This window comes from Epinephelus lanceolatus, chromosome 24, assembly GCF_041903045.1.
Source record: "Epinephelus lanceolatus isolate andai-2023 chromosome 24, ASM4190304v1, whole genome shotgun sequence".
NCBI lineage: Eukaryota > Metazoa > Chordata > Actinopteri > Perciformes > Serranidae > Epinephelus > Epinephelus lanceolatus.
Window position 1 is genome coordinate 1,333,844 of NC_135757.1, and position 19,715 is coordinate 1,353,558.

The window sequence follows — 19,715 nt, forward strand, 5'->3', positions numbered from 1 at the left end:
ATGGTCTTGACAATCATGGTCCTGATGATCATGGTCTTGACGATCATGGTTCTGACTGTCATGGTCTTGACAATCATGGTCCTGACGTTCATGGTCCTGACATTCATGGTCTTGGCAATCATGGTCCTGATGATCATGGTCTTGACGATCATGGTTCTGATGATCATGGTCTTGATGATCATGGTTCTGACTGTCATGGTCTTGACAATTATGGTCCTGACGTTCATGGTCCTGACTGTCATGGTCTTGACAATCATGGTCCTGACGTTCATGGTCCTGATGTTCATGGTCTTGACAATTATGGTCCTGACGTTCATGGTCCTGATGATCATTGTCCTGACGTTCATGGTCTTGACAATCATGGTCCTGACGTTCATGGTCCTGATGTTCATGGTCTTGACAATCATGGTCCTGACGTTCATGGTCCTGACGTTCATGGTCCTGATGATCATGGTCCTGACTGTCATGGTCTTGACAATCATGGTCCTGACGTTCATGGTCCTGATGTTCATGGTCTTGACAATTATGGTCCTGACGTTCATGGTCCTGATGGTCATGGTCCTGACATTCATGGTCCTGACAGTCATGGTCCTGACGGTCAGGGTCCTGACGTTCATGGTTTGACAATCATGGTCCTGACGGTCATGGTCCTGATGTTCATGGTTTGACAATCATGGTCCTGACATTCATGGTCCTGACGGTCATGGTCCTGACGTTCATGGTCTTGATGATCAGGGTCCTGACGGTCACGGTCCTGACGGTCATGGTCCTGACAGCATGGTCCTGATGTTCATGGTCCTGATGTTCATGGTCCTGATGTTCATGGTCCTGACGGTCATGGTCCTGACGTTCATGGTCTTGATGGTCAGGGTCCTGACGGTCACGGTCCTGACGGTCATGGTCCTGACGTTCATGGTCCTGACAGTCATGGTCCTGACGATCATGGTCCTGATGGTCATGGTCCTGACAGCATGGTCCTGATGTTCATGGTCCTGACGTTCATGGTCCTGACAGTCATGGTCCTGACGATCATGGTCCTGACAGTCATGGTCCTGACGATCATGGTCCTGATGGTCATGGTCCTGATGGTCATGGTCTTGACGTTCATGGTCTTGACGTTCATGGTCCTGACGTTCATGGTCCTGACTGTCAGGGTCCTGACATTCATGGTTTGACAATCAGGGTCCTGACGTTCAGGGTCTTGACGTTCATGGTTCTGACTGTCAGGGTCCTGACTGTCACGGTCTTGACAGTCATGGTCCTGACGTTCATGGTCCTGACTGTCAGGGTCCTGACGTTCATGGTTTGACAATCACGGTCCTGACGTTCAGGGTCCTGATGTTCATGGTCCTGACTGACAGGGTCCTGACTGTCACGGTCTTGACAATCAGGGTCCTGACTGTCATGGTCCTGACGTTCATGGTCCTGACGTTCATGGTTCTGACTGTCATGGTCTTGACAATCATGGTCCTGACGTTCATGGTCCTGATGGTCATGGTCCTGACGTTCATGGTCCTGACGTTCATGGTTCTGACTGTCATGGTCTTGACAATCATTGTCCTGATGGTCATGGTCCTGACTGTCACATAGTTTCACACAGTAATTATTTATTGTATTTACAAAAATCTAACTTTTAAAATTTGTGTTAATTTATGAAAAACATTACTCAGCCTGTCTGTTAAGCTAACATTAGCTTAGCATTATCTCGTTAATGAAGTTAACGTGAGTCTCGGCCGATGTGTTCTCTATACATATATTATATTATATACTGTAGTCAAAATATATATTCAGTGTTGGTGACTGTACTGGGTCATTGTTAATCATGACACACTGTTTAATGCTTCATAAAAACAAATGACATTTTAATCATATAAAGGTGTCGATGGCTCTGTGCTTGTGTTGCTTGGTTACAGCCAGTGTTAATGGAGCTTGGTTTCAATAAAGAATAAAAAAAAAAAAGGTGAACTCTTGCACGAACTCTCGCGAGACTTGTACACACGCAGAAGGCGGCTGCTCCCAGCCTGAGCTGTGTCTGAGCCCAGAGGACACTTCAGAGGAGTGAACGATGAGTTTAGAAACAAATTCTACCCGTTACAGACTGCAGAGGACATGTCCAATGAGGTCAGTGCATGTCCATGTAAAGACGTTTGTCAGGTAAGCTAGCAGTTAGCATGTTGTAGCAGTTAGCTTAGTTAGCTAGCGGGACGAGGATCTTCTTTAAGGAGATTTAATGTAAATCAGTGATTAAGAGACATGCGGGGAAAGTGTGGCAAGAACACTGGGACATCCAAGACACGGGAAGACACTTCTATAATATACAGAAACAGGTTGGGTTGGGAAGAAGGATGGGCAGGAGCCGGAGGGGAGAGGCAGTCATCACACGACTTAGGATAAGGCACACAGGACTGAATAATACACTACATGAAATAGGTAAACACCCTGATGGCAAATGTAATGACTGTGGTCAGTCTGAGTCTGTCCAGCATGTTGTGTAGAGCGTATGAGGAGGAAAGAGGGCACTGATAACAGCAGCAGACAAGACAAAGATATGTTCAAGTGTAGGGAACCTGCTCGCTGTAGAGTCAAATAATATACTCAAACATCTAATCACATATCTAAAAGATATATGAGAGTTAGTGCAGAGCCAGTGAAAAGCTTTATTGATTTAATTTAATATTAAAGGACGTCTGTCATGTTTGTAATGATGAGTGGATGTGTTTGTGTCTCCACAGTTTACAGTTTCTGCTCTGGGCAGTCCTGGTGTACAGATCTGACACAGGTGAGTTCATCTGAATAAACATAACCGACGTTTTCTGTGTTTTACATGACAGAAAAACATCAGGTTAAAAATGTAATTTGCCTGTGAGAGAGAGGGTATGTAATATTCAACATGACAAACTGTGCTCAGACACCAGCTGGAGTTTAGCAGCTGCTCCTGAGTGGAACATCTCGACAGTAGTAGGCCCGTCTCCACTGAAGAAGTTCCTGGTACTATCTGTACTTTACAGGAACGTCCTCTCGCTCGGCTCTCTCAACTGCCGTGTCTCCACTGAGAGGGCAGAGTAGCAGGAAGGTTCCTGTAAAGTTACCGGGCTCTGGATGTGACGTAATCGTTGCGCAACCATTTTGACCAGGGCGATGCGGCAAAGAAACAACGAACAATTTGTCTTCCATTTCTTGCTTTTCTTCTTACGACTCCTTTTAAAAATGCAACTCCTCGTCTGCTGAGTTTTAAGAATGCCGGCTATTTTTGTTGTTTCTGTTGTCGTCACATCCCTCCTTGAGTATATCCAATCAGCACCAAGTAATCCCCAAGCCCCAGCCAGGAGTTTCTCAGGGCCGTTCTGAGTACCTACCCCGAGGCAGGGACTTGTTTAGCCCCTGTAAAAGTTCCTGAACTCTGTCCTTCGGGGGTGGTTCCTGCGGTGGAGACACGCACCAACGGCCCTGACCCCGTAAAATTACCCCGAAGTTCCTGCGGTAGCAGTGTGTACTTGTGTCTGTGTGTCAGTTAGCATTGGAGCGCAAATTCCGCTGGAAATACTGCAATAGGCTGCTAAAAAACACCCAGGTTTGGTGGCACAGACGCCGCTGGAAATGCTGTGGTGTGTTGCTAAAAACCACCCTGGACTGGTGGTGCAGACACTACTGGAAAGGCTGCGATGTGTCGCCAACAAACATCCAGGTTTGTTGGCACAAACACCGCTGGAAAAACTGCGGTGTGTGGCTTAAAAACAATCTAATTTTGTGGCGCAGATGCCACTGGAAATGCCGCAGTATGGCACTATACAACGCTCAGGTTAGGTGGTCCAGACGTGGCTGAAAACATCTGCGCTGTAAACGTTGTGGTGTCGTTAAAAACAACCGGGCGAAGCGGTGCAGGCGCTGCTGGAAACTGTTTGTTGTGTGTCAAAGTGTTGGAGGTAACATTTGTGTCGTCTCACAGTGAGCTGCCGCCTGAAGGTCGAAGGTTGTGTCGGAGGAGACGTCCTGCTGCCGTGCGTCTACAGCGACTCTCTACCACAGACATTCTCTGTCTACTGGAGCGACAATGACAACAACATCGTGCTGGACATCCACAGCAGCGTCCCCGACCTCTCAAACCAGCATGTGAAGTTCAGAGGTCGAGTGTTGAGCAACCCGCAGCTGTGCAGGAAGGGGAACTTCTCCATCGTGATGAAGAACGTCTTGCAGTCTGACAGCTGTCCGTATGACTGTTACATCCCATCGGTGAACTTCCACCAGAGGGTGGCGCTCTCCGTCTCAGGTTTGTAGCTGTCCCAGAGACAGTTTATAAAAACAGCAGCCAGCAGCAGGTCTGACATGTGGCCCTGTGTGTGTTCCTGTTGCAGGTACATGTGGAGCGTCAGGTGGAGGTACTACAGTAACACCACACCCCTTCCTCATGGCTCTGCCTCCTCTTCTTCTGTCTCTGACGTGGACGGGTTTAAAATGGACAGAAAATCTTTTCCCACATCATTTCAGACCAAAACAAGACTGAGGACAGACACGTGTCACACCTCACGCTCAATGGTTTAGTTAAAAAAGAGTTCTATGTACTGTAAGGTCGCAGCTGAAAGCACCAGGAACACCACGCTCTGCCATTTTAACACCATTACACACACAGACTGAGCGCCGCAGTCTGGTTCTTCATTCATTGGCCACGAACTGAATCAGCCTCAGAGGTCCCTCCTCTCTAAAGCAAACTGACCAGCTGATTTAAACCTGTAAAAACGCTGAACAGACGTTTTAATGTTGTAAATCAGTGAAAAACCATTTAATGATGCAGTTCAGCTGCTGATTGGTCAGAGAGCTGCTGACATCACTCGCAGGGCTCTTCATTTTGTGTTTGAATGCGTAACGTACGAAGGCTTTGTGGCTTTTTTTAATATTTGTTTCACACATGAAGGAAACATAGCCTTGATTGTTCGCCTCGTACAGATCTATGCAAACATGTTTTTATTATTTTTGTACTTAAAGTACTTGAACACAGAGAAACTTTTTTATGACCTGTGAAGCTTGTTTTCTAGTTTTTTACTTTTTTGTTGCAGAAAACGTTTAAGCTTACACACACATTATTTATAGAAGGTTTAAACTTTAAACATTTAAACGGTCCGGGTGAATTTCCTGTTTGGGATATTTGTAAATGCAGCTGGGTTAGGGTCTGAAGAGGGTACGTGGTTACGAATAATGAATGAATGTTGGTTTGTTATTGCAGCAGCTGACAGGAAGTAAAGAGATCTTTCACTAAGATCGAGCTGACCCACTCTTAACAGTGTTCTTAGCGACCAAACGCTCACAGATCCAGACGCGGCAGGAACATTGATATTACACTAAGCAAGGAGACGTTAAAACAGTGCGCACCGTATATATTTTGATCTATTTCATACTTCAGATTTATATAGTTTAGCATTAATTGGTGACAGAAAAGAACGAATGTCATTCTGCAGGGAAACGCGTGTCCTTACTGTGCATATTGAATCTTGAATCTATGTTTTATGAAGACCCTGTGTGCACTCAGAGCTGTGGCACAAGTTACGCACCGAAATCTGGCGGAAGAAAAATAAGTATGAGGAATAACACGTGTGTTCTTGTATGTGTTGTGCACATCAGGCTGGAAGAGGCATGTGCGTCATGCTTGAGGCGCACATTACACCCACGAGTGTCTCGCTGCAGGTGCAGGTGATAATAGAGGGCCGTCACGTGAGGCCACCCCACATGTGGACGCCTGGCCTTGCTGGTGGGGTTTGGCGCACGGGGACAGGCCTTGAGCTTGAGAGAGTGCAGAGGACGTCTTTGTCGGGCAGGCTGATGCTGAGGGGCAGGGAGGTTGGTTGAGCTGCTCTGGCCCCCCTCCCAGATGGCTCATCCTCACCCGTGTCACTGTGGGACCAGAGGCCCTCGTCCCCCAGGACATCTAGCAGGGAATTAGTGCGTTAGGTAGCAGCGCTTTGTGTGACTTATGCGCTGATGAAGTGGTGGGTGATCGATGTGCCTGACATCGATTGATTTAGTTTCAGCACCGCGGTAGTGGTCAGCTCCTGTTAAGAGCGATCCTAAGAAGGGCATTAAGAAGGCATCTGGAAAACACTCGTATCTTAGCGACCCTTCTTACCAAAGACATTCTTAACTGTGCTGTAAGTCCTAAGATCGCTCTGAACTGGGAAACGCAGCCCTTGACTGTGACAACCATCCCTGACTGTGACAACGGTACCTGACTGTGACAACCATCCCTGACTGTGACAACGGTACCTGACTGTGACAACCATCCCTGACTGTGACAACGGTACCTGACTGTGACAACCATCCCTGACTGTGACAACGGTACCTGACTGTAACAACCATCCCTGACTGTGACAACGGTACCTGACTGTGACAACCGTCCCTGACTGTGACAACCATCCCTGACTGTGACAACCATCCCCGACTGTAACAACGGTACCTGACTGTGACAGCCGTCCCTGACTGTAACAACGGTACCTGACTGTGACAGCCGTCCCTGACTGTGACAACCATCCCCGACTGTAACAACGGTACCTGACTGTGACAGCCGTCCCTGACTGTGACAACCGTCCCTGACTGTAACAACCGTCCCTGACTGTAACAACCATCCCTGACTGTAACAACCATCCCCGACTGTGACAACCATCCCCGACTGTAACAACCATCCCCGACTGTGACCATTCCTGACTGTGACAACCGTCCCTGACTGTGACAACCATCCCTGACTGTGACAACCATCCCCGACTGTAACAATGGTACCTGACTGTGACAACCGTCCCTGACTGTGACAACGGTACCTGACTGTGACAACCGTCCCTGACTGTGACAACCGTCCCTGACTGTAACAACCATCCCCGACTGTGACAACAGTACCTGACTGTGACAACCGTCCCTGACTGTAACAACCATCCCTGACTGTAACAACCATCCCCCACTGTAACAACGGTACCCGACTGTGACAACCGTCCCTGACTGTGACAACCGCCCCTGACTGTAACAACCATCCCCGACTGTGACAACCATCCCCGACTGTGACAACGGTACCCGACTGTGACAACCGTCCCTGACTGTGACAACCATCCCCAACTGTGACAACCGTCCCTGACTGTAACAACCATCCCTGACTGTAACAATCGTCCCTGACTGTAACAACCATCCCTGACTGTAACAATCGTCCCTGACTGTAACAACGGTACCTGACTGTAACAACCGTCCCTGACTGTGACAACCGTCCCTGATTGTGACGACCGTCCCTTACTGTAACAACCATCCCTGACTGTAACAATCGTTCCTGACTGTAACAACCATCCCTGACTGTAACAATCGTCCCTGACTGTAACAACGGTACCTGACTGTAACAACCGTCCCTGACTGTGACAACCGTCCCTGATTGTGACGACCGTCCCTTACTGTAACAACCATCCCTGACTGTAACAACCGTCCCTGACTGTGACAACCGTCCCTGATTGTGACGACCTTCCCTGACTGTAACAACCATCCCTGACTGTAACAACCATCCCTGACTGTAACAACCGTCCCTGACTGTGACAACCGTCCCTGATTGTGATGACCGTCCCTGACTGTAACAACCATCCCTGACTGTAACAACCGTCCCTGACTGTGACAATCGTCCCTGACTGTAACAACGGTACCTGACTGTAACAACCGTCCCTGACTGTGACAACCATCCCTGACTGTAACAACCGTCCCTGACTGTGACAGTCGTCCCTGACTGTAACAACGGTACCTGACTGTAACAACCGTCCCTGACTGTGACGACCGTCCCTGACTGTGACAACCGTCCCTGACTGTAACAACCATCCCTGACTGTGACAACCATCCCTGACTGTAACAACCGTCCCTGACTGTGACAACCGTCCTCGACAACAGTCCCTGACTGTTTCAGGGACGGTTGTCACAGTGGAGGAACTGTATTAAAACTCATTGAAGTTTCTGATTTACTGTAAAAACCACAAAACGTGTCGCACCTTCCCCTGGTATCCCCTAATCAGAGCCATTGGTCATGTGACCATCGGCCTGCTGAGGTCATAGTACTGTACGGGCTGTAGAGTCCAGCCCAGTCGCATTAAGGGAATGTTGTTCTGGAAGTCTGATGAGTCCAGCAGAATAACGGGAATAAAAATGGAAGTATGGAGGTTATGTATTCATCCTGTATTTGTCATAAGATTCCATTAATTTGCCAGATAAATAGCATGTGATGATGTGCCATATGGTGAGGCAACTAAAGAGGGTTCCCGCTCTTTCATTATTTTCTACCCAAATAAGTTAATTATGAACAGGTACTGTTTTTATATTGAGGATGTGTTTTTAATATAAGGGCAGTTTTTAATCTGACCAAATGTGGGTCATATTTGCACTAAACAATGTCTTTGTCCTTTTCATGTCGGTCTGAAGCTATTTTGACTTTTGTTTTACTGTAAAACAGTAAGTGTGTGCATGACGTGCACTGATAAGCTATTTAATTCTGAAATAAATATCTTAATCTTTAAAGAGAGGTCTGAGTTTTCTGCAGTACTGACTTTGTGCCACAAGATGGAGTCACAATCGTTCAAACTTTATTCCTCTGTACAGCTGAAGAAACTACAACTGTTACTACTGTAGGTACTACTACTGTAACTGTAATATTGTTACTACAAGTACTACTACTATTACAGTACTGTAGTACTGCTACTATGCTACTGATGCTAACGCTACCTATATCACTTCAACTATAGCACTGCTGCTATGCTACTGATGCTAACACTACTTATATCACTTCAACTATAGCGCTGCTGCTATGCTACTGAAGCTAACGCTACCTATATCACTTCAACTATAGCGCTGCTGCTATGCTACTGATGCTAATGCTACCTGTATCACTTCAACTATAGTGCTGCTGCTATGCTACTGATGCTAATGCTACCTATATCACTTCAACTATAGCGCTGCTGCTATGCTACTGATGCTAATGCTACCTATATCACTTCAACTATAGCACTGCTATGCTACTGATGCTAACGCTACCTATATCACTTCAACTATAGCGCTGCTGCTATGCTACTGATGCTAATGCTACCTATATCACTTCAACTATAGCGCTGCTGCTATGCTACTGATGCTAATGCTACCTATATCACTTCAACTATAGCGCTGCTGCTATGCTACTGATGCTAACACTACTTATATCACTTCAACTATAGTGCTGTTACTGGTATGTGGCAGCAGGTGGCAGCAGAGCAGCAGAGACACACCTGGAGGTGCTGAGTCACACAGGTGAACATCAGCAGAGCAGAGAACCTCGTCTCATCCTGTTATTTCCCTCCAGCTGACGACAGCACTGTTCAGGTATATGTGAACAGCTGTTCACAGTAAAGCAGGTTCATTTCTGTATTTACAAGACTGTGGTCTGACCACACCAAACTCCATTAAAAAAATGTTCCTCTACTATGACAGGTGATACTGAACCACTGTGGAACTTTTAACAATCAATAAAAATGATCAATACGTCCCAGCAGAATCTACCCGAGTGTTTCCATGACAAGCAGTAACTCTTCAAACATCCCGTGACACTGTGCGAAAGCCACTGAGAGTGAGGAATGTAAAACAAGCTGTTTTTTAAATGGAGTTTGGTGTGTAGTGCGTCTGTAACAACACTGTGAGATATTGGAATTTAAACAAAATATTTAGCAACATTGACATATTTTTGTGCGCCAAATTCAGCAGAAGCCCTTATTAATTATTAATAACTTCAAATACATTATCTGGTTGATGTTTTACATGTCACTGAGGGCAGCTACGGTAAAATTACAGGATTTTTAGATGGAGTTTGGTGTGAAGTCGCCTGATAAATCTGGGGCTGCTTTAACTCTGATAAACAGAGACACAGATAAAAACCAGTTCCATCTGGACAGGAAATGAGGCGTAAGCTCAGTTTTCCTGCAGCTTCTCCACTTCCTGTCTTGGGGTCAGAGGTCACGGTCAGATGTTGACTCAGCAGGAAATTCTCATGTTTGTCGTTTTGGATGAGAGTGAGACCTCCTCACAGCTGATCAAATCTGCTGCTTCAATCTATGATTTTTATTTAAAAATGTAAAATTCCCTTAAATTTTTAATACTTTGTTCAGTTATTCCTTAATTTATCATTCATTTTATTATTACTTTTAATAATATACATTTAATTATTCTTTGATTCCTTATTTTTATCTTTGAATTTTTTTATTTCATTATTGTTTAATAATATTCATCATTCTTTTGTGATTTTATTATAGCGTTTATAAAATTACATGAAATTATTCTTTAATTTCTGCTTTATTTTGACTGTTTTTTAATTTATACTTATTCATAATTCATTTCATTTAATTATTAATTCTTATAATTCATATTCAAGTATAATTAATTTCAGAATTATTTCATTTCTTTTTAACTGGCATTTAATTTTATTTTATTATTACTTTATTAATTTATACTTATTCTTTAATTTCGGAGATTATTATTTTTGAATTACTTTCTAATAATTATTTTTTCATTTTAGTTTATCACTTTTAATAATTTACATTTAATAATTCTCACGTTTTTTATTTTACTGTTATTTTCTAAACATTTACGTTTAATTATTCTTTGTTTATTTTTCATGCGTTTTTAATAATTTATATTTAGTTATTCCTTAATTTCTGATTTAATTTATTACCTTTGGTGATTTATCATTCTTTTATTTGAGATTTTATTTCAGTTCCTTTAATAATTTATATTTATTATTTGTTAGTTTCTTTTACTTTATCATTAATTTCTAATAATTCATATTCAAGTAATTTCAGATTTATATTATGATTATTTTATTACTTCTTTAAAATTTATATTACATATTATTTTTGATTTACTTTATTACTGTTAAAATCTTTATTCTTTAATTTCTGATTTTATTTCTCTAGAACTTTCTCATCACTTATGAAATTTATTTATATTTATAAAATCTTTGTTTTTAATTTACATTTTCTAATGACTCATATGAAATTATTCTTAGACTTTTAATTTATTTTATTTTTGCTATTAAATCATTTGTATTTGATTAGTTGACGTTTTCCAATATTTTATTTATTTATTTTAATTGCTAATAATTAAAATAAATAAACCTGCGATATTAATAAATAACAGACAGACAGTTTGAAGTGAGGTGAATTTAATGTCTCAGATTAAAACATAAACAGGAAGTGACAAACTACATGTTTTAAATATTAAATATTAACAACGTGGCTCATTAATATTCAAACAGACTTTTATTTTGTTAACAGTGTCACAGTGATGTCATCAGCGGCGGCGGTGATGTCATCATCCTCACAGTGTGGTGAACTGGCTCAGAGCTCCTCGCAGCTTATCAGCGATCTGACCAATCGGAGAGCAGACAGGAAATGATGTCACACAGCTGTAAGCAGGCCCTGACCGCTGACCCCGCCCCCTCCTCACCTGCTGGTAGAAGGTCACCTGTTGCTCCAGGTAATGTTGCATCACTCTGTTGTAGTCATGGATACGGTTACTATGGAAATGATTCATCTCAGCTGGAGGGACACACAAACAGTACACTGTGTGTAGTAGTGTGTAGTACAGTGTGTAGTATAGTGTGTACAGTGTGTAGTAGTGTGTAGTAGTGTTACCCTGCAGGCCGTAGCTCATGCAGCTGATTCGTCGGTTCATCAGCTTCCTGTCGTTGTGGTTAATTTTCCCAGCAGACACCAGACGGTCCGACTCCTTCACCTTCTCTACTGCAGCCTGGACACACACAGGTGAGACCACGCGCCCTCAGTGACATCACCACCACCTCCTGAAGCCCCGCCCCCTCGGTATTAATGTACCAGTACCTTGTGCACTGCGATGATGTCAGGGAAACATCCCAGCAGGCCTTTGTACTCGCTGTTCGTCTCCAACAGGAAGTGAAGGTCCTTCAGTGGCTGAGGGAGGTCAAAGGTCACCAGAGGTCACCAGAGGTCAGACAGCACGGTGAGTTTACAGAATGTTTGCTTACCTGCTGAGCGACGATCTCTGCGATCTCCTCGTACGTTTTTCCCGCGGCTGTCAGAGCGTCCGTCAGCGTCTCCTCACCTGATGACATCATCACAGTATTAACGACACCTGAGCTTTGACAGCTCATCTCCTCCCTCCTTGTCTCCTCCCTCCTTGTCTCCTCACCTGGATACTTGCTGCTGGTGAACACAGCTGACAGGTTCCTGAAGGCTCGACCGATCCGCTCGTACTCTTTAGGCAGCGCTGCACACACACACATAAACACACACCGTAACACACACACATAAACACACACACACACACACACAGTTTTTGCACTGTGTGTACAGGTGTAAGTTCACGTACGTCCGGTGCAGCGTTTCCAGTGTGTGTGTCCGACGTTCAGCAGCTCTTTGACTCCGTCGTCCATCGACTTTGTGAAGTGGCTGTGGAGCTCACACTGACGTTCACTACACACAGGAAACACACATTAACACACACATGCACACTTTAACACACAAACACACAAGCGTTAGATTTCAGTCGCTAACTTACACCTCGGTGACGTCCAGCTCGGCGGCCTCGGGTTCGATCAGGCTGAACATCATCGGCCCCACCGTCTCGTCCCTCTCAGCCGCCCTCTTCCCCGCCTTCCACTCCTGAAACATCAAAATGTTGCTTCAGCCAATCAGGACGCAGCTACAGGACCAGCCGAGCGGCCGACACATGTACCTGCCTTCTCGTCTCTGTAGGTGAGGAAGAGCTGGAAGACTTCGCTCTGAGAGACGATTGGGTGACGACACATCCGGGTCATCCAGGACTGCAGCTGCTCCATCCTCATCCTGATGAAGTCCTCCTCGAAGCGTCCTGAGGGGACAGACAGGTGGACACAGAGACAGACAGGTGGACACAGAGACAGACAGGTGGACACAGAGACAGACAGCTCATACTCACCTGTGACCTGTTTGTCAGGCAGCGAGGGGATTGGCAGAACGGAGCCGAACTTCTCCAGCAGACGCTCGTACAGCCAATCAAAATGCTTGTAGCGATGATTGACAGGTCTGTTGGTCGTCTGGAGGGAGGCGGTCAGAGTGAGTATAACTGAGTATTACTGTGAGTATTAGTTAGGGTTCTAACCCCGAAGGGGTGGAACCCTTCTAAGATTATACTCACAGTAATACTCACAGTAATACTCAGTTATAATCACAGTAATACTCAGTTATACTCACATAATACTCACAGTAATACTCACAGTAATACTCAGTTATAATCACAGTAATACTCAGTTATACTCACATAATACTCACAGTAATACTCACAGTAATACTCAGTTATAATCACAGTAATACTCAGTTATACTCACATAATACTCACAGTAATACTCACAGTAATACTCAGTTATAATCACAGTAATACTCAGTAATATTCAGTTATACTGACGTAATACTCACAGTTATACTCAGCAATACTCACGAGTATTACTGTGAGTATAACTGAATATTACTGAGTATTACTGTGAGAATTATGTGAGTATTAAGTGAGTATAACTGAGTATTACTGTGGGTACTACTGAGAATTACTGTAAGTATTACTGTGATTATTATTGAGAGTATTACTGCAAGTATTAGAGTACTACTATAAGTACTACAGTATTACTGTGAGTATTACTGCGAGTTTTACAGGACTACTGTGAGTATTAGAATGTTACTGTGAGTATTACAGTAATTCTGCAAATATTAGAGTATTACTGAAAGTAATATTACTAGCAGTATTACTGTGAGTATCGCAGTAGTACTGCAGGGTCTTACATTGGGAGTGAGCTGGTACTCAATGAAGCTCTTCAGTCCGTACAGTTTGGACTCTTTCTTGGGATCAGCGATCAAACAGTCGAGAGGAGCCGACGGGTAGAGCCAGACCGGACCCACCTCTCCCATCTGATTGGATGATGAACAGTGAGAGCCAATCAGAGGGCAGGGATCGGTGTGATACAGTGATCGGTAATGATCAATTAAGTTGATTACTCACATAGACAGGAAGTCTGTCTCTGCTGTTGGCTGGAGGTTTGGCCAACAAGAAGACTTCAGGGCTTGGACCTTTGGAGAACGGAAACCTGAGAACACACAAGATCACTGGACTCTGCTGGACTCTACTGAACTCTGCTGAACTCTACTGGACTCAACTGGACTCTGCTGGACTCTGCTGAACTCTGCTGAACTCGACTGGACTCTGCTGGACTCTGCTGGACTCTACTGGACTCTGCTGAACTCTACTGGACTTTACTGGACTCTACTGGACTCTGCTGAACTCTGCTGGACTCTACTGTAATTCTACTGTGAATCAACCATGTGGATGTTTTTACCTGTTCAGGGAGATCTTCATGGACGGCCCATGGGCGCTCCGTCCTAAAGCTCCTCCCTCCTCGTCCAGCTGATTATCACCATGGTAACCGCCCACCGATTGATCGTCCCAGTCATCGTCCCACTCGCCATCATCGTACTCGACAGCTGCTGGAGACAGAGGACAGGTTTCTGTCCATTATTGGACCGCACTGTATCGTCACTCAGTGTTTGAACTGTTGGAACTAAAACACTTATCTGATGGAGGTACGTCTTTGACTTTAAACAGGACAAAGTGTTACCTTGTTGTGTCTGCGTAAATCCTCGACTGTCCCATCCTTCTGTTGTGTTACTGACAAAGGCCCCGGCCCCCCAGGAGTCCCCGCTTCCTTCACTGACACCACCGACCTGTAACTAAACATCAACAACATGACGGAGACAGAAACTGAACTTTTCATTCTTTGTGTTCATTCATTTGTTTTGTGTCTCTTTGTGGTTGTTTTGAGCCTCTTTGTGGTTGTTTTGTGTCTCTTTGTGGTTGTTTTGCACTTCTTTGTGGTTGTTTTGTGTCTCTTTGTGGTAGTTTATGTCTCTTTGTGGTTGTTTTGTGTCTCTTTGTGGTAGTTTATGTCTCTGTAGTTGTTTTGCGCCTCTTTGTGGTTGTTTTGTGTCTCTTTGTGGTAGTTTATGTCTCTTTGTGGTTGTTTTGTGTGTATTTGTGGTTGTTTTGTGTCTCTTTGTGGTTGTTTTGTGTGTCTTTGTAGTTGTTTTGTGTGTCTTTGTGGTAGTTTATGTCTCTTTGTGGTTGTTTTGTGTCTCTTTGTGGTTGTTTTGTGTCTCTTTGTGGTAGTTTATGTCTCTTGTGGTTGTTTTGTGTGTCTTTGTTGTTTTGTATCTCTTTGTGGTAGTTTATGTCTCTTTGTGGTTGTTTTTTTTGTCTCTTTGTGGTTGTTTTGCGCCTCTTTGTGGTTGTTTTGTGTCTCTTTGTGGTAGTTTATGTCTCTGTAATTGTTTTGTGCCTCTTTGTGGTTGTTTTGCGCTTCTTTGTGGTTGTTTTGTGTGTCTTTGTGGTAGTTTATGTCTCTTTGTGGTTGTTTTGTGTCTCTTTGTGGTTGTTTTGTGTGTCTTTGTAGTTGTTTTGTGTCTCTTTGTGGTAGTTTATGTCTCTTTGTGTTTGTTTTGTGTGTCTTTGTGGTTGTTTTGTGTGTCTTTGTGGTAGTTTATGTCTCTTTGTGGTTGTTTTGTGTGTCTTTGTGGTTGTTTTGTGTCTCTTTGTGGTAGTTTATGTCTCTTTGTGGTTGTTTTGTGTGTCTTTGTGGTAGTTTATGTCTCTTTGTGGTTGTTTTGTGTGTCTTTGTGGTTGTTTTGTGTCTCTTTGTGGTTGTTTGTGTGTCTTTGTGGTTGTTTTGTGTCTCTTTGTGGTAGTTTATGTCTCTGTAATTGTTTTGCGCCTCTTTGTGGTTGTTTTGCGCTTCTTTGTGGTTGTTTTGTGTGTCTTTGTGGTAGTTTATGTCTCTTTGTGGTTGTTTTGTGTCTCTTTGTGGTTGTTTTGCGCCTCTTTGTGGTTGTTTTGCACTTCTTTGTGGTTGTTTTGTGTCTCTTTGTGGTAGTTTATGTCTCTTTGTGGTTGTTTTGTGTGTATTTGTGGTTGTTTTGTGTCTCTTTGTGGTTGTTTTGTGTGTCTTTGTAGTTGTTTTGTGTGTCTTTGTGGTAGTTTATGTCTCTTTGTGGTTGTTTTGTGTCTCTTTGTGGTTGTTTTGTGTCTCTTTGTGGTAGTTTATGTCTCTTGTGGTTGTTTTGTGTGTCTTTGTTGTTTTGTATCTCTTTGTGGTAGTTTATGTCTCTTTGTGGTTGTTTTTTTTTGTCTCTTTGTGGTTGTTTTGCGCCTCTTTGTGGTTGTTTTGTGTCTCTTTGTGGTAGTTTATGTCTCTGTAATTGTTTTGTGCCTCTTTGTGGTTGTTTTGCGCTTCTTTGTGGTTGTTTTGTGTGTCTTTGTGGTAGTTTATGTCTCTTTGTGGTTGTTTTGTGTCTCTTTGTGGTTGTTTTGTGTGTCTTTGTAGTTGTTTTGTGTCTCTTTGTGGTAGTTTATGTCTCTTTGTGTTTGTTTTGTGTGTCTTTGTGGTTGTTTTGTGTGTCTTTGTGGTAGTTTATGTCTCTTTGTGGTTGTTTTGTGTGTCTTTGTGGTTGTTTTGTGTCTCTTTGTGGTAGTTTATGTCTCTTTGTGGTTGTTTTGTGTGTCTTTGTGGTAGTTTATGTCTCTTTGAGGTTGTTTTGTGTGTCTTTGTGGTTGTTTTGTGTCTCTTTGTGGTTGTTTGTGTGTCTTTGTGGTTGTTTTGTGTCTCTTTGTGGTAGTTTATGTCTCTGTAATTGTTTTGCGCCTCTTTGTGGTTGTTTTGCGCTTCTTTGTGGTTGTTTTGTGTGTCTTTGTGGTAGTTTATGTCTCTTTGTGGTTGTTTTGTGTCTCTTTGTGGTTGTTTTGCGCCTCTTTGTGGTTGTTTTGTGTGTCTTTGTGGTTGTTTTGTGTCACTTTGTGGTTGTTTTGTGTCTCGTGGTTGTTTTGTGTGTCTTTGTGGTTGTTTTGTGTCACTTTGTGGTTGTTTTGTGTGTCTTTGTGGTTGTTTTGTGTCACTTTGTGGTTGTTTTGTGTGTCTTTGTGGTTAGGTGTCTCTTTGTGGTTGTTTTGTGTCACTTTGTGGTTGTTTTGTGTCTCGTGGTTGTTTTGTGTGTCTTTGTGGTTGTTTTGTGTCACCTTGTGGTTGTTTTGTGTGTCTTTGTGGTTGTTTTGTGTCACTTTGTGGTTGTTTTGTGTCTCGTGGTTGTTTTGTGTGTCTTTGTGGTTGTTTTGTGTCACTTTGTGGTTGTTTTGTGTGTCTTTGTGGTTGTTTTGTGTCTCTTTGTGGTTGTTTTGTGTCTCTGTGTGGTTGGTTAATCAGTGCAGAGTCTCTCTGTATGCAGATGATTCCGTTGTTTATTACAGAGCGCATCGTGCAGGTTGCTGTGTCTTTTTAAATTGTTGCTGTGACTTTTTAAATTGTTGCTTGGCAACCACCACATAACTTTGGCCTAACTATTATTTTGCTGCAGAACCAGCAGCAGGTCGCTTTGAGGCTTATTATGGGATACAGTTTGACGATGTGATGTCATTATCAGGACTCATTAGTGTCTGTAAAAACGTTTTCAACTGTGTCAACACGTTCTTTCAGCCTGAGGCGTTCAGGGACCTCCTGCAAAAACTGTGAGAGAAACACTGGTGGAAAACATTGGGCAATTTGGGCAAAGGCGCCCCAGGATGTGGGCGGAGCCTGTGGATGTTTGTGGTGTTCACCTGTAAATATCCCTCAGGTACCAGACCGGTTTGTCCGCTGGAGTTCTGGGCTTTGATCCAGCCTCCACCCACCGTCTGCACACACAAACACACACGCACACACACACCCGTCAAAACTCAGTGTGTGTGTCATGTTTACATACACACTGATGTGTGTGTTACCTGGTCGAGCACACAGATGGTCTCTCCCCGTCTCACTGACAGCTCATTGTTTCCTGGTTCAGCCGTGAAGTCGTAGAGAACCTCTGCCTGAAACAAACAAACAAACAAACAAACATGTACAGACTCCGCCCTCTGTGTCTCTGACACTGTCACGCTCCTTCACCAGGCGTCCTCTGAGTGTGTGTGACAGGAGAAGTCATGAACCTGACTTCCTGTTGACCAGAGCTCTGTCCACAGCGTCAGGTGGTCGTCGCTTCATGTTTTCACTGCTGAACGCACACTTCCTGTTTCCTGTCGTCTTCATTCATCTGTTAAACATCGAGACTGCAGCAGAAAACTGAACCCTGGACGTTTACCATCATTCTTCTTTTTCTGACAGGACATAGTTTTTTTGTATTTATTTCCTGAGTAAACATGTAAAACAAATGTTTGTAAGATGTGTATATGTATATCTGTATGAGTCTGCAGTCAGACAGGAGTGTTTCAGTTTTTTTCATTTTTTTAAAGAAAATCTTTCAAACAGAAGGTTCAGTTTATTTTAATTTATTTTTTTGTATTTGTTTATCGTCTCCAGAAGAAAACTGATTTTTTTAAATGTCCTTTCTGTTTTATTCCTTTAAGGTCTTTCTAATATTCCTCTCACACTCTTGTAGTGTTTTTACATTATTTTTTCCTCTGTGACATTTTTATATTTTTATTTTTAAACAGTAAAAACCGTCAGTTTTAAAAGATATTAACGTGTTTGTAATCTTTATTATTAAAATTAATTCTATTGTTAGTTAGAAAATGTGTAATATCAATACATTTAAATAATATTCTGTATTTATAGAATATTAATTATTCTATTTTTATTATTAAATGTATTATTTTTATATTAATTTTCCTGCCTGTGATGTCTGACAGACTCCAACAGAATATTTATATTTTCTTATGTGTTCAGGCAGCTGTTTATGTTTTTGTTGTTGTTTATAACCTCTGTTTATTTTCAGAACATGTTTTCTAACAGATTTTTAAACATTTCAGCAAAAGTCAAACTTGTGTTTAATTCGACTTATTTTAATGTAAAACACTCAGAGAGAAGTCGTATTAAATATTTCTGATGATGTTCAGCCTCACGATGTTCCGACCAAACTCCTGCAGAATTACACATGATTTTTCTGCGTGTTTACGCGGTCAAACTTCCGGTTTCTGTGCGGTGTTTGGTGTTTTTCTTTAACGAGAGAACCTTTAATGTTGCTTTAGAACCGTTCCGCTCCGTTAACTCTGTTTAATTCGGTCTAAACACCGAGATTTCTCCGGTAACCGGAGCCTTTTACCCACCGCTTAAATCAGCAGATTTCTCTATGGGGTTCTGCACGAGCCGAGAGGCGGCGGTCCGCTCTGATGTCCGGCTGCAGGTCAGAGGTCAAAGGTCACCGCCTCCTCACAGGTGAGGAGCCGTCTTACCTGTAGAGCCATGATGACGCAGCAGCTTCTTTGCTTCTAGTCAAAGTTTCATCTTGACAGCTGCAACAACTTCTGCTGCTCCTTCTTCTTCTTCTTCTTCTGCTGCTGCTGCAGCCACACCACAACACTTCCGGTCATCACCTTCACAATAAAAGCCTCGCGCTATATTTATATCTGTGACTTTAATTTTGAAACTTCCGAAAATCAATAAAACAGAGAAACTAATTAATTCTTAGTTTCATCTGCAGCCGTTTTAGAACAAAACTAAAAAATGTGTATTTAATTAAATAATTTTGATTAATTATAAAAATATTAAATCATTTAAAATAATTAAGGTTACTGACACAATAATCAGAATCATGGGCTTTTATTTTTAAAGTCCGTCTTTTTGTTTCCGGTTTTTGACCGTTTTTTGGTAGAAAACTTGACAGAACGTGACGTCAGACATC

The 19,715-nt window shown here is 43.0% G+C and overlaps 2 protein-coding genes across 9 annotated transcripts; one reads left to right on the plus strand and one right to left on the minus strand.

Annotated features, from left to right (window-relative positions):
• Nucleotides 1–1,983: 1,983 nt before the first annotated feature.
• LOC117249988 (ICOS ligand) lies at nt 1,984–8,514 on the plus strand. Of its 2 annotated transcripts, none has more exons than XM_033615923.2 (4): nt 1,984–2,121; nt 2,733–2,779; nt 3,947–4,267; nt 4,353–8,514. In XM_033615923.2, exons 1-4 carry the CDS (start codon nt 2,066–2,068, stop codon nt 4,499–4,501), a joined length of 573 nt encoding a protein of 190 aa, XP_033471814.1. In that variant the 5' UTR covers nt 1,984–2,065; the 3' UTR covers nt 4,502–8,514. The 2 variants fall into 2 exon arrangements, with proteins under 2 accessions (XP_033471814.1, XP_033471813.1); XM_033615922.2 differs by having other exon boundaries at nt 2,017–2,154.
• Nucleotides 8,515–11,162: 2,648 nt separating this feature from the next.
• Nucleotides 11,163–19,399, minus strand: LOC117249965 (sorting nexin-9-like). Of its 7 annotated transcripts, none has more exons than XM_078165774.1 (17): nt 19,267–19,399; nt 17,821–17,907; nt 17,659–17,733; nt 14,636–14,741; nt 14,357–14,504; nt 14,023–14,107; nt 13,806–13,931; nt 12,952–13,069; nt 12,734–12,864; nt 12,553–12,656; nt 12,364–12,467; nt 12,184–12,261; nt 12,020–12,096; nt 11,856–11,945; nt 11,652–11,766; nt 11,464–11,555; nt 11,163–11,382 (listed from the first exon to the last, which is right to left on the minus strand). In XM_078165774.1, exons 1-17 carry the CDS (start codon nt 19,276–19,278, stop codon nt 11,335–11,337), a joined length of 1,596 nt encoding a protein of 531 aa, XP_078021900.1. In that variant the 5' UTR covers nt 19,279–19,399; the 3' UTR covers nt 11,163–11,334. The 7 variants fall into 7 exon arrangements, with proteins under 7 accessions (XP_078021900.1, XP_033471783.2, XP_033471782.2 ...); XM_033615892.2 differs by having other exon boundaries at nt 14,357–14,501; nt 14,636–14,747; XM_033615891.2 differs by having other exon boundaries at nt 14,636–14,747.
• Nucleotides 19,400–19,715: the final 316 nt, after the last annotated feature.

Bases quoted from the DNA above. Each gene is read 5' to 3' on its own strand.
- LOC117249988 (XM_033615922.2), top strand. From the start codon at position 2,066: ATGAGTTTAGAAACAAATTCTACCCGTTACAGACTGCAGAGGACATGT. The intron at 2,155-2,732 runs GTAAGCTAGCAG...GTGTCTCCACAG, and splicing joins CATGTAAAGACGTTTGTCAG to TTTACAGTTTCTGCTCTGGG. The intron at 2,780-3,946 runs GTGAGTTCATCT...GTCGTCTCACAG, and splicing joins GGTGTACAGATCTGACACAG to TGAGCTGCCGCCTGAAGGTC.
- LOC117249965 (XM_078165770.1), bottom strand. The intron at 17,734-17,820 runs GTAACACACACA...TTGTGTGTGCAG, and splicing joins CCATCTGTGTGCTCGACCAG to ACGGTGGGTGGAGGCTGGAT. The intron at 12,262-12,363 runs GTACGTGAACTT...GTGTGTGTGCAG, and splicing joins CTGGAAACGCTGCACCGGAC to CGCTGCCTAAAGAGTACGAG.